The sequence below is a fragment of the Ictidomys tridecemlineatus genome, chromosome 4, assembly GCF_052094955.1.
Source record: "Ictidomys tridecemlineatus isolate mIctTri1 chromosome 4, mIctTri1.hap1, whole genome shotgun sequence".
Classification (NCBI taxonomy): domain Eukaryota; kingdom Metazoa; phylum Chordata; class Mammalia; order Rodentia; family Sciuridae; genus Ictidomys; species Ictidomys tridecemlineatus.
The window spans coordinates 73143380-73156650 of NC_135480.1; the positions used below are offsets into that span (position 1 = coordinate 73143380).

Consider the following 13271-nt stretch of genomic DNA (forward strand, 5'->3'; position numbering starts at 1 on the left):
AAATTACTTGGAGAGTTCAGGATCTCTGAAATCAAGTTCATCTCTGAGAACAGTTTTCTCCCCTATAATATATACCTTTCCTTAGAGGTATATTATTTAGAATCAGAACCTTGACACTTTTAATAGGTTAGAACTGCAAAGAATTTTTAATCTGAGTTCTATTGATATTATTGTTAGAAATTAAAGCCATTTAGAAATGTAAATTTTCATTTAAAAATAATAAAATCCATTATATGTTTGACAAAATTTCATGAAAAATAACTATGTTTTCCAAAGCAAAATTTTACAAGAGTGGAATTATTTTAAATTTTTGTAACACTTTAGTATCTGGCTTAATAGAAAACAGTTGTAATGATTCTTATGTGCTAATACATTCAATCTATTAGAATATCACACACATAGCCTCTGAAAACCTTCACTGTACACTAGTGAAGGAATGAAAATTGAAAAGGCAAATACTATCTTAGTACATGAACACAGTTTTTTAACCTCACAAACTTGCTGAAAGGGTTTGGGGGACTATACCTGAAGAATCACTACCAACAAAAGAGCAGAGGCAACACACTGGAGCAATGATAGTCCTTTATCTTTGAAAGTGGAACAACTGGACATTCACACACACACACACACACAAAAAAAAAAATTGTATAGACACAGACTTCACACCTTTCACAAAAATTAACTCAAAGAAAATAGAGAACTAAATGTTAAAAAATTAATAAATAAATAAAGCTCCTAGAAGACAACATAAGAGAAAAATCTCAATGGCCCTGGGTTTGGTAGAGAAAAATCTCAATGGCTCTGGGTTTGGTGATGACTTTTTAAAGATACAACACTGATAGCATGATCCATTAAAGAAAGAATAGCCAGGTATGGTGGTGCATGCCTGAAACTCTAGCTACTTAGGAGGCTGAGAAAGGAAGAGTGCAAATTTAAGGCCAGCCTGAGCAACTTAGTGAGACTGTTTCAGGTAAAAAAAAATAGAAAGGGCTGGGAGATGTATCTTAGTGGTAGATATGCCCTGGGTTCAATTCTCAGTACCACCAAAAAAGAAAAGAAAAGCTGGATTTCACTGAAATGAAAAGTTTCTGCTCTGCAAATAATATTCATAAGAATAAAAAAGGAAAGCCACAGACTGGGAGGAAAATATTTGCAAAAGATACATGTGACAAGGGACTATAACCTAAAATTTACAAGAACTCTTAAAATTCAATAAGAAAACAATTTACCTTTCAGAAAGGGCCAAAGAACTTAACAGAAAGAAACCTCACCAAAAAAAGATACACAGGCTAGCTGAGCACAATGGTGCATGCCTGTAATCCCAGCAAGTGCAGAGGGTAAGGCAGGAGGATCACCAGTTCAAAGCAACCTCAGCAATTTAGGGAGGTTCTAAGCAACTCAGCAACCCAGTTTCTAAATAAAATAGAAAAAAGGGCTGGGAATGTGGCGCAGTTGTAAAGTACCCCTGAGTTAAATCCCCAGCATAAAAATTAAAAAACAAAACAACAACAACAACAAAAAAACCAGAAACCCTCAACAACTGAGAAAGACTGTTTCAAAGTAAAAAAGAAATCTGTTAAAAATGTATACACATAAAAAGATGCTCCAGATCTTTTCATTCCATCATCAAGGAAATGAGGCCAATTAAAACAACAATGAGCTACACACCTGTGAGAATGCTCAAATTCTAGAACAGTGAGAAAGTTAAATACTGATAAGGATGTGAACTACAAAAACTCTCAATCATTACTGATGGAAATGAGAAATGACTCTGGAAGTGACTTTGGAAGACAGTTTTGGCAATTTCTTACAAAATTAAACATACTCTTTTTTTTTCTAAGAACTTAACCTTTATTTTATTTATTTGTTTTTATGTGGTGCTGAAGATCGAACCCACTGCCTCACATGTGCTAGGCAAGCACTCTACCACGAAGGTACAATCCCAGCACCAAACTGAACACATTCTTAATATAACATACACACAAATGTTGACAGCAGCTTAATTTATAATTGTGAAAATTTGGAAATAACCAAGCTGCTCTTCAATAAGTAAATGGACAAATAAACTGTGATACATCCAGACGATGGAATATTATTCATTCCCAAAAATAAATTTTAAGCCATGAAAAGACATGAAGGAATCTTAAATGCATATTACCAACAAGTCAATCTGAAAAGACTATATATGTTTCCAACTATGTGGCATTCTGGAAAAGGCAAAACCATGAAGATAGTTTAAAAAAAAAAAACAATAGTTTCAAGGAGTCTGAGATGGTTAAACTACTTTGTAAGACACTACAATGGTGGATACATGCCATAGGCTTTTCCAAAACCAAGGAATGCATCATAACACCAAGAATGAATAGTAATGTACATTATGGAGTTTGGGTATAATGTCAACATAGGTACATCAATTATGACCAGCTGTACCACTTTAGTGAGGGATATTGATTATGGAGAGGATATTCGTGTGGGAATAGAGTAAATATGAGAAACAAGCAGCTCAATTTTGCTATGAACCTAAACTGCTCTAAAACAATATTCATTTTCTGGGATAAAAAAATAATTATGTAAAAAGTCACAATGAGATGACAGTACAGACTCCAAGTGCTACACTACTTGGGTTCAAATCCCAGTTCACCTTTTCTAGCTATATGACCTTATGGGGAAAACAGAGGCTCTCTCACAAAGCTGTTAAATGGAAATGAACTAGTTATCAAATAAAAAGTGTTCTGTAAGGCATCTAGCACACATTAAACACAAATAAATATTTGTTAAAAATAAAATCAAACTAAGTATAAGCACAAAGAACATGGCCATTGCTATCTTTCCATTAAAAAAACTTGAGAAACACTTAATGCTTTGAAAATCTGGCAAATCACAACTAAACATAATTTTTAATACAAAGATTTACCTTAATCAAGATTCCTTTTAAATTAATATCACTAGCCAAATCTAACTGCCCAAAATAATTCTCCATGAAAAGAACAATATACACAATGAACACAAAAAATTCTAAAAGGTCAAATCCAAAATTTTGATTCTCTAGAGAAATGCATAAAGCAGTTCAACTGGGAACATACTGAGACAGAACACAAAGTAACGGAAATGCCACTTTAGCCACCAAAAGAACAGGAAGAGCAAATATTAAGCCTTTACTCTGCAAATACCTCTTCTTGATAGGGTTCTAACCTTGTGCCAAAAAACCTTTAGATTTATTTTTCTTACTTCTTTGATTTTGGAACTGAATAAACAGAGGTAACTTTCTACACATTAGAATCAACTTTTGTATTAAATATTCTAGCATATAATTTTATTTAAATTAAAGCAATTCTGATTAAATAAATTTAGGGGCTGGGCCTGTAGCTGGGGAGGGGGGCAGAGCACTTGCCTACCATATGTGAGACACAATGGGTTCCATCCTTAGCACCACATAAAAATAAACAAATAAAATAAAGACAAACTGTCCACCTACAACTATAAAATTTTTTTTAAATAAATAAATCTGGGTGTGGGATTGTGGCTTAGTGATAGAGATCTCATCTAACATGTTTGAGGCACTGGGTCCAATCCTCAGCACAACATAAAAATAAACAAAATAAAGATATTGTTTCCATCTACAATTTTAAAAAACTTTAAATAAATAATTTAAACAAGTGTTTTTTAAAGATATCAAAGGATGTGTCTCATACAAATGCTTTACAAATAATATGAAAAAAATAGCCAGGTCATTATAAAGTGTTTCACTTCTCACCCACCACTATAACTTTAAATCCAAACACAAACACTTAAAAAAAATTATCCAAGCCTGGTGCACATGCCTATTAATCCCACTAGTCCAGAAGCTGAGGCAGGATTGCAAATTTGGCCAATCTCCAGCAATTTTGTGAGACCCAGTCTCAAAATAAAAAGGACTGGGGATGTAGCTCAGTGGTAGTGTTTGTCTAGCATGCATAAAACCCTGAGTTCCATCGCCAGTAAGGGGGGGGGGGGGAATTCAGATATATAAAATATACAGTAAACATAAAATGCATAGATGTTCAAAGTCCAGTATTAAGCATATCTTAAAGTAAGCCCATTAGTGAGGCACAATCACTTTAAAGAAATGTTTTAGAATTCATTTACTAATTACAAATAGGACAAGAACAAAAATGGGTGAATGTCAGTCTTTTAGAATACAAACTTTGGTTGACCCTCTTTCTATGGGTTCTAATCCTCAAAATCAACTAACCTCAGATCAAAACATTTGCGGGGAAGGGGAACTGCACAAGTACTTGTACAAACTTTTCTTTTGTCATTATTCCTTAAATATAAAATATAATGACTATTTACAAAGCATTTACATTGTATACATATAAGTAATTACAGCTGATTTAAAGTGTAGTATATAAGTAATCTAGAGAACCTTTAAAGTATAAAGGGATGTGTGCAGATTATATGCAAATATTATGTCATTTTACATAAGGGACTTAAGCATCCAGAAATTTTGACATATGATGGGGAGATACTTGTGCCTGGGAAACTGAAGTCCTTCAAATATAAGGGTTGCCATTCCTCTACCTTGATTTTGGATAGCCATAAGAGGCCTGATATTACATAGAAATCATTTATTTTTACATATGTTTCAAGTTTAACAACTCTTCACATTACGGATATTAGTTAACTTTTATCCATTAATGCCTATAAGCAAAGAAAAAAGATCCTTTCTTCAAGAAGTATGCAATGTAGTATGAATTAAGCTATAACTCACGGATCATAATAATCACTTCCTAATATGGAAAGATCCTGGAAAGGAAGTGTACAGAAACCACCGCCACACTCTATGGCTTATAGGGAAACAACAGTCCTAAGCATATTATGTTTTTGTCAAATGTTGCCATTTTAAACTGTTTCTTTTTGGTTCAAATAAGTAGGCATCAGCTGTTAGAGACATTAAAAAGTACAAAGGTGTGGTGCTGAAAATCTATAATCCCAAAGACTCTTGGGAAGCTGAGGCAGGAGGATCATAAATTCAAGTCCAGCCTCAGCAACTTATTTTGACCCTGTCACAAAATAAAAAGGGCTGGGGATGTCACTTAGCAGTGAAGTGCCAGAGTTCAATCCCCAGACCAAAATAAACAAACAAACAAAAATCAGGAGTACAAGAGAACTAAGCTTTCATTTAAGAAAAAGTTTTTAAACTTCTAAGAAATAAGTCATTTGTGATGATATATTTCTGTATAAAGCCTAAACTTCATGATGTTTACACTAAGAATTTTCAATTTTCTCAAAGCATGTTGAAGTATGGGAGGAGCAAGGTATTTAGTAAACCACTGGTTGGTGAGACTTTAAATTTATTTCTTCAATGAGAACTAGTTTCAAGGACATTTAAATTGCATTAAAGGCCAAATAATATCACTGTGTTTTAACTCCTCACTGAAAATAAATGGATGCACTTTATAGTTTTTTCAGTCAAACATTATCAAGTATACTCAAGTTCTAAAAACATAAGTATACTCAAGTTCTGAAAACATAGCAAAAGAGAAAAAGAACTAAAAATGTCAGATTATCCTCAAAATCTAAGTTAACATTTGCAGTAGCAGCCATTACAAGAAACAAGGCCATTAACATTTATAAAACTACAAACAACTCTTCAACCATAATCAAACTATTGTCTATCCCTTCAAGCAACTTTTCAAAAAGAATCACTTCTCCATTTAAAATAAGACACACCCTTTCAAAAACTTTTATAGGCAGTATCTACTGTTATAACTTATTTTGAATGAGGGAAAACAATTCACATAGTCAAGTACTTTCTTCTTCCTCCTACACACACACACACACACCCCAGAATTAAGAGTGTTAAGGTAAAATAAGTTTTGGTAGCGCAAACTCCCGTCTTTGGAAGGGACATAAGCAGTAGACATGTCTACTCCAAATATAAAACACTATGGCTTCACAATGCACTGTTTAAGGAATTTTCTATTTATAAAAGTGTCATCATTTAAGTATATTCTCCATTCTCTAAACTGGCTGAGACTGAGAAGTAACAAGCACCCTGCATGAGTGTCAGAGAACCAAACTAATGATTTTTACAAAACTTTTCCATAAATCACAATGAATAATGGTTCTGTCTGTAGCAATTACTTGTTCTAGCAACACTTCATGAGCAAAGTATCTTGGAAGAATTCACATTTTGTTAAAAAAAAAAAAAAAAGCTGTTTAAGTGCATTGCAAGTATTACAAGCCAAAGTCCAAATGAAAAACCAAAACAGGGCTCCTGACAGTGAATTCCTTTCAGAACATGCTCACTCTTGTTTCACATGGTAAAAGCAAAGTAACTTTCATGTATGATAAAAGTTATTCAGTCTAATGTATCCAACAGTCATTTTAAAAGGGAATTTGTGACTATTTCCTTACTCTCTCCTTAAAAGTTTCAGGTCAAAGCTCCGGTGGACTTAAGGATTGAGAGATCCACTGAGCTTTGTACCCTGAGGTAAAGGAGGTGGCTTATGGGTGGCTTCTGGGTTTAAAAAAAAAATGGGAGGAGTTAGTTCTACTAATTGAATCTAAGTTACTGAATGAAGCAATACTATGCTGTATTAGAAAAGTTCGTGGCCCAAAAGATAATAAGCATGAATTAAAAAGTATCCAAGATGAAGCTCCAAACATCTTTTTACCATTGTTTTTAACCAGATGTATGTTATTTGTAGATAATTTTATTAATTCATTTTGAACAACAGTCTGCATACTTAAGCTACTAAAGTTTCACACTTAAGCTTCTAAATTCAAACCGCCAGGGTTAACAGTTCCAGGAACTGACATCAATATCAGCAAAGCCTTTTTCCATATCCCCATTCGATATTTTTAAAAAATGTGGGGGACTGACATTCTCATTCTCACCCTCACCCCAGTCAAAAGCAGACAATACAATGATTAAATTCCACCAGAGGCGACTAAAAATACCAACTTTCCACAAAGCTTTCCCTAAACCAAAGTGAATCCCTTTACTTTTACTCCTCACGAAGAAGGTAATATGGGATGAACGTCGGGTAACTGGGTATGATACTGGAAAGAAAATCAGTCGAAGGAGTTGTAGTTCTGAAGCTATAGAGGCAAAGAAAGGTAACCCAAAGGGAGGAGGAGGAAAGGTGGAAGAGAAAACCGGGAAGGGTGAAGAAAGGAAGTGGGAACCACTTCGAGGGCTGCGGAGTAACAGGGTCCAAGGAACCCGAAGTCCATGGAAACCCGAAAAAGGCTAATAGGGAAACAATGGGGAGGTGAGTCCCGAACAAGCGTGGAGACGCTCGGGCGAGGGCGATGAGGCGGCACGGGACGGGTGGGATCGAAGGGCGAAAGGCTGCAGTAGACAGGAGAAGCAGGGCGTGAGAAGCAAGGCGGGGAGGCAAGTTGGGGTGTACTGGGGCACGGAGGTGCATCGAGCGGGGAGGCCAGGATCCCCTAGGATCTGGGAGGGGAGTGGCTTGCCAAGAGATTTTTGGACAAGGGACAGAGGGAACGGAGGCCGTGAAGGCAGGTGTGATGGAAGCAAAAGGAACACAGCTCGACGAGCAGAGGACCCGCAGCGCCAGATAAGACGTAGGGAGGAAGAGGCAACTGGAGGAGAAAAGAAAAGAGATGGAGAAAAGGACGAGGACTGCGCGGGCATGAAAGGGGTCCGCGGTGGGCTTCACTCACAGTCCAGGTGCTTTTTCTTGGGGCCCATGATCTCGTGGGTCGTGGCCTTGCATACTGTCTTGGACACCGCGGAGCCGGTGACACTGTGCTGGGCGGCGGTGATTCGGTCCGTCAGGCTCTGGCCAGACATCTCTGCGGCTCCTCCGCCACCCCTTCTGCTCTGCAGCCGGCGGGGACCGGGACCCCCAAGTGCTGGAGGGCCCCCACCCCCCACCGCACCCCCTACCCCCACCGGCTCCTAGCCCGCCTGCCGGCCTGGGGCGGGGCTCAGGGCCGCGCGCTGCCACTCAGCCTGCAGAGAGCCGGCTCGTGTTCCCCGCGGGGTCCGACACGATGTCGAGCAGTTCCTTGCCCCCGCCTCAGATCTGCCCACCCCTTCCCTGGTCAGCTGGAGCCGGGCTGGGTAAGAGGGACAGGCAGCTGCAGGAAAATGGCGGCGCCAGGCTCCTCCTCGGAGCTTTCCGGGCTGCCCCGGGTCACGTGACTAGGGCACCGCCCCTCCTCCCTTCTCCCGCCCCTTTTTCCTTCCCTTTTCTCCTCCACGCCAGCCCTCCCTCGCTCGGCGAGGGAAGAGCGGGGCGGCGCCCGCGCGTTACGTGATGGAACCCGCCCGGCGGGCGCAACAGGAGGCCGGCCCGGGGGGAGTGCGCGGCCCGCCGCGTCACGTGGCCCTCTCTGCCAACAGGTCGCCTAAGGCTGGGCCCGGGGGTCACAGAGGGGGGGCGGGGCGGAGGAGGGGCCCTGAGGTCGGCGCGCTGCGGGGTGGGAGGGCCTAGGGCCTGAGGTTGAAACCCACGGCTTGACAAAGAGGAGGTGCAGCTGCTTGCACAGCTTCTTCTAAGGAGGAGGGTGTCAGGGCTCTGACTCCCGGGGTTTTCCTAGCCGAGTCAAGACTGTATTTGGTGACGCCCCCAAAGCCGTCCTCCTGGCTTAAAGAAAAAGGTTCCAGCCAATCTTCAGAACCTGCCAGCAGGCCTCTCTTCACGGTGGAACTGTTGAAGCTTCCTGTTTGTTTACCCCAGAAAGGTTTTTTTTTTCCTCCCTTGTTCCTTGAGAGACTTTGAAATGTCTCTTGGTTTTGTTTATCTCTACTCTGAAAACTGGACACGTAGCTTCAAGTCTAAATTTAGATACTAACTGGCCAGTATTCATCCTCTAGGGTGTCAAATAGGACAGGAAACACATAGCTTCGCTGGAATTCGAAAAGGGAAGTAGTAGGATGATGTCAACAGCGATTAGCTTGACCCTACAAGGCTGACTGCTGTGGTGATTAAAGGTCCAGACCATAGAAGGAAGTGAGAGGGGTAGTAAATGGAGAAGTTCCATTCAAAGGGTCAGAAATAAGTACCTGCCATCTCTCTGGGTTTATTATTTCTTCCCTTGGACCTATTTTCTCTTTGGGTGATCCAAATTTCCCTGGAAAGAGATTGACACTGCCTTGCCTTGCAGACATTTTAGAGCTGAGTTGTTATATCTCAAAAATCTCTTTTGTAAGACCCAGAAGATCTATTAACAAAGCCTTTTAAAATGCTATTACTGGCCTACATTTAACTCATAGTTAGGGATAAATTTTAAAACCTATGAATGTTAAGTTACCATCATAGTCATATGTAATCTTGCTACTTTCAAATGAAATGCTAACATACTCAGAAAATCTGTGTACACCATCTGCCAAACAAATCCAAAATACTGTGCTCCAATCTGGTGACTCTCAAATGAGGCAAAACTAATAGATATTTTGTATTTTGTGTATCATGAAGAATTGTGTGGTATCCTCCCATTGCCTTTCTCTCACACTCCCCCACATACACACCCTGCTTTTTTTCTGTTTGTCTCGCTGCCCACCCCCCACTATGGCTGGTGACATTATGCAGCCCCATGCTTTTACAAAAAACTTACAATTCTTAAACCAACAGGCTTCATCCTTATCAAACCAGCTTCAAATTTCATAAAACTGTAATGACTTCCTTCAGTACATTGCAGTCCATCAATGAATTACCCAGTTCTCAAGAAATGTCAACCATCATTGCTACTCTTCTGTGGGTTTCATTGTTTAAGTTACTGATTGGCCTGAATCTCTGCTTGATAAACCCCAGTAGAGGTGATCTAGCTATCAACTGGAAATATTTTATCCTTGGAGACAATGTAAAAGTTATTCCTGAGCACCCAGCAGGAAACACATTTTTATGTACTCCTGTAAAAGATAATCCAGGAAAGTTTTTCAAATGATCTTTGGGCAAATAATCAAGTTCTATTTCTTGCTCTCTCTCTCTCTCACCCTCCTTTGACTTCTGCTCTAGAAACACAGCAAGAAGACTCTCGATAGATACCAGACCCTCAATCTTGGACTTCCCAACTTCCAAAAATGTGAGCCAGTACATTTATGTGTATTTTAAATGCCCCAGCTTGTGGTATTCTGTTACAGCATGTTATCCATGTTACATGGACTAAGACAAGCTACACTATCACTACCCTAGAGGATAAAATTAAGAATTCAGCCTGGGATACACATCTCTTCATGATCTAATCCTTACCTAACTACTTACTGAACTTTAACTCTTCTTGTTCCCCTACATGCACTCAAACCATGCCAGCAGGTAGGATCCAGGGAGGTCCCCAGAAGGGAAAAGTGAACCTCAACTCAGCCCTGGCAAGTTCTCAACTTACACCATAGAAAGGAATTTCAGCATAAATTAAAAGTAATATAAAACTAGAGTCCTGTTTCCTTCCTTGCTTGTTTCTTTTCTACCTATCCTATTTCTTCTCTCCTATCCCAATACTACTTACCATACTGTCTTTCATACCCCAATAGGTAGGCAGTTGTCTCCTTTTATTTGTATAATATTTTGTACATATTACTGTGATTGATTTTATTGCTCAACGTAGGGGGTGAGGAGATATCCTTATGCTAGTATTGTGGCTAATGTATGGTAGACACACAGTAGAATGATGGTTGAATGAATAAAGAAAACATTTAAATCACTCATTTACATACATCACTCCAAATCTTTCATTTGATAAAATTTATCCACTTTTTCACAAATGTATCATGATCATAATAATTAATCTGTCTGGCGCATCATCTTTACTTAGTACTTTGCTAATAATTCACTCTTCCCAAAATATATATCAAATACCTACTGTATGTCAGACACCATTGTAGTTGCTGAATACTGTTCTAACAGTGAACCCATCAGTCCTTTGGGAAATAATAAGTTCCCTACTTTGATTACCAATTCAAAGGCCTATTTGCTTTACAAATGAACAGTCCAAAATAGAAGGAAACAACTTGAATAGTATGTTATTTCCTACACTCTTCCAACTAAAAGTTATGTTGTAGAGAGGCATAGATGTACAGGGAAGAAGCAACTGCTTTTTTTTTTATGCCTCCTATGTACTACATAATTTTTTTTTCATTTAATTCCTATCACAATAACTGCAGAAAAGTGTTGTGCACATCTAATTCAAGAAAACAAACAATGCTTATAAGTAATGCAACTTCCTCAAAGTCCACAGATTCTAAGTAGTAGAAGCAAGATTTAAGAACTTATTCTCTTTCTATTACTTTTTCCAGACCCTTTGTCCATTCTTTTTTGTTGTGTTTTTTTTGGTTGTTGTTTTTTTTTGAATGTTTATTTTGTTTTGTTTTGCTTTTTTTTTTTTTTTTTTTTGGTACCAGAGATTAAAACCAGGGTGCTACCACTGAGCAACATCCCTAGCCCTTTTCATTCTTATTTTGAGACAGGATCTGGCTAAATTGCTGAGGCTGGCCTTGAACTTGTGACACTCCTGCCTCAGCCTCTGAACTGCTAGGATTATAGGTAGTCGCTTCAAACCTTGGGACAATTTTTTTTTTGGGGGGGGGCGTATCAGGGATTGAAATGGTATACTGTACCTGAGGAAACTTGATGACATGTATGACTTAAATGTAGGAAAATGTCAGCTTTTGGTGCAGTGGCACATGCCTATAATCCCAGCAGTTTAGGAAGCTGAGACAGGAAGATGGAAAGTTTAAAGCCAGCCTCAGCAAAAAGCAAGGCACTAAGCAACTCAGTGAGATCCTGTCTCTAAATAATATACAAAAAAGGGCTGGAAATGTGGTTGAGTGACCCTGAGTTCAATCCCCAGTACCCCTCACCCATGCAAAAGTAGAAAAGTGAGAGAGAAAAAGAATATAGAAGAGAAAATGAACCAGAATTTTTACACTTTTTTACTTAAACCATTTCCAAATCCAAAAACAGTCTACTAGTTCCTTATTGTCACTGTTAGAAATGCAGTTATACTTTTTTAGCATTCTGTTCATGAAGTTGATAGGAACACCTGGCAACTCCTTCCTCCCTGAGCTTACTATGTTCACACTTCCTGGTGTAGCCAAATCAGTAAAAGATTACCTTATATACCTTACAAAAAATAAGGACTTTTCTTTGTAGCTGAGTTCTCTTACTAGAACTCAAGCAATTAATACATTTCAATGTAGGAAACTTATTCTAGCTCTCAGCATACATATTTATGATAATAGCAACAGCATATAACTTTGTTCATTATGTACCCTGTGATAACCATGTTACATAAAGTATATCTTTGACCCTAAAACAGCTTGTGGATCACGAAAATGTTTCTTTTTCCTCCAGAACACAGTTGAACTATGTTTCCCAGCTCCCACTGTGATTAGTTGGGGTCATGTAACTGATTTCTGTCCAAGAGAATGTGAACAGAAATGACAAAAATCATTGACCTTGAAAACCTCCCATACTTGGTTTATATTCTCTTTCTCTTCCTAACTACCATCTGAATAAAAACTTCAAAGAGTTAATTATGGTTTTGATATAAGGTGTTCCCCCAAAGCTCTTGTGTTTCTGTAGGAATATTCAAAGGTAAAATGATTGGATTATGAGAGCTATAACCTAATCAGTCAATCCTAGTTTGAATTACTGAGTGGGAACTATAGGAAGGTGGGAAGTGGCTGAAGGAGGTATGTCACTAGAGCCTTACACTAGAAGGATGCACCTTCCCTCAGGGGGACCACCCCCCCCAACACACACACACACACACACACACACACACACACACACACACACACACACTGCTTTCTGACCCTGCCAGGAGCTGAGCAGCTTTATTCCAATGGGCCCTTTCTCATGTTGTGCTTCCCAGAGCAATGTAATTGGCTATCACCAATGAACTGAGACATTTGGAACCATGAACCCCAAATAAACATTTTCTCCTCTAAGTGGTTGCTGTCATATATTTTGGTCATAGTGACAAAAAAAAAAGAAAGAAAAGAAACAATAAGATATCTAGTATTCATTTTTGCCTATAACCTAACAGACTGAATCAAGTAAAAATGAACCAAAACATTCAACATTGAACCAAAATGAGATCAGACGCTAATGTTGAAATTAGGTCATTAAATTATAATCAATAGGTTATATAAGTAAAATGGAAGAGATTTGTGATTTTAGGCATTGGGAGAAGCACTGGATTTTAGAGTCAGACACTTAGGTCTGAACTCAGGTTTATAACTAGGAAAATTATTCAGTTTCCTCATACATAATACAGGGTTAATGGTACATATTTTGCAGACTTCCTGTCAG

At 38.7% G+C, this 13271-nt stretch overlaps 1 protein-coding gene and 1 long non-coding RNA gene across 15 annotated transcripts in view; one reads left to right on the forward strand and one right to left on the reverse strand.

Annotated features, from left to right (window-relative positions):
- Picalm (phosphatidylinositol binding clathrin assembly protein) overlaps nt 1-8101 on the reverse strand; it is a 100135-nt gene extending 92034 nt beyond the window's left edge. For 4 of the 14 annotated variants that reach the window (XM_078046815.1, XM_021725157.3, XM_013357659.4 and 1 more), the window contains exon 1: nt 7678-8100. In XM_078046815.1, the coding sequence (XP_077902941.1) occupies nt 7678-7807 (130 nt within the window). In that variant the 5' untranslated portion in view covers nt 7808-8100. Of the gene's footprint in view, nt 1-7677 lie in introns of all 14 variants that reach the window. The other 10 variants (XM_013357666.4, XM_013357663.4, XM_005323282.4 and 7 more) reach the window with 5 other exon arrangements.
- An 83-nt stretch (nt 8102-8184) lies between these two features.
- Nucleotides 8185-12907, forward strand: LOC144377153 (uncharacterized). Its single transcript, XR_013437818.1, has 2 exons — nt 8185-8362; nt 9978-12907. It is a non-coding gene; the product is annotated as an uncharacterized LOC144377153 (long non-coding RNA).
- Nucleotides 12908-13271: the final 364 nt, after the last annotated feature.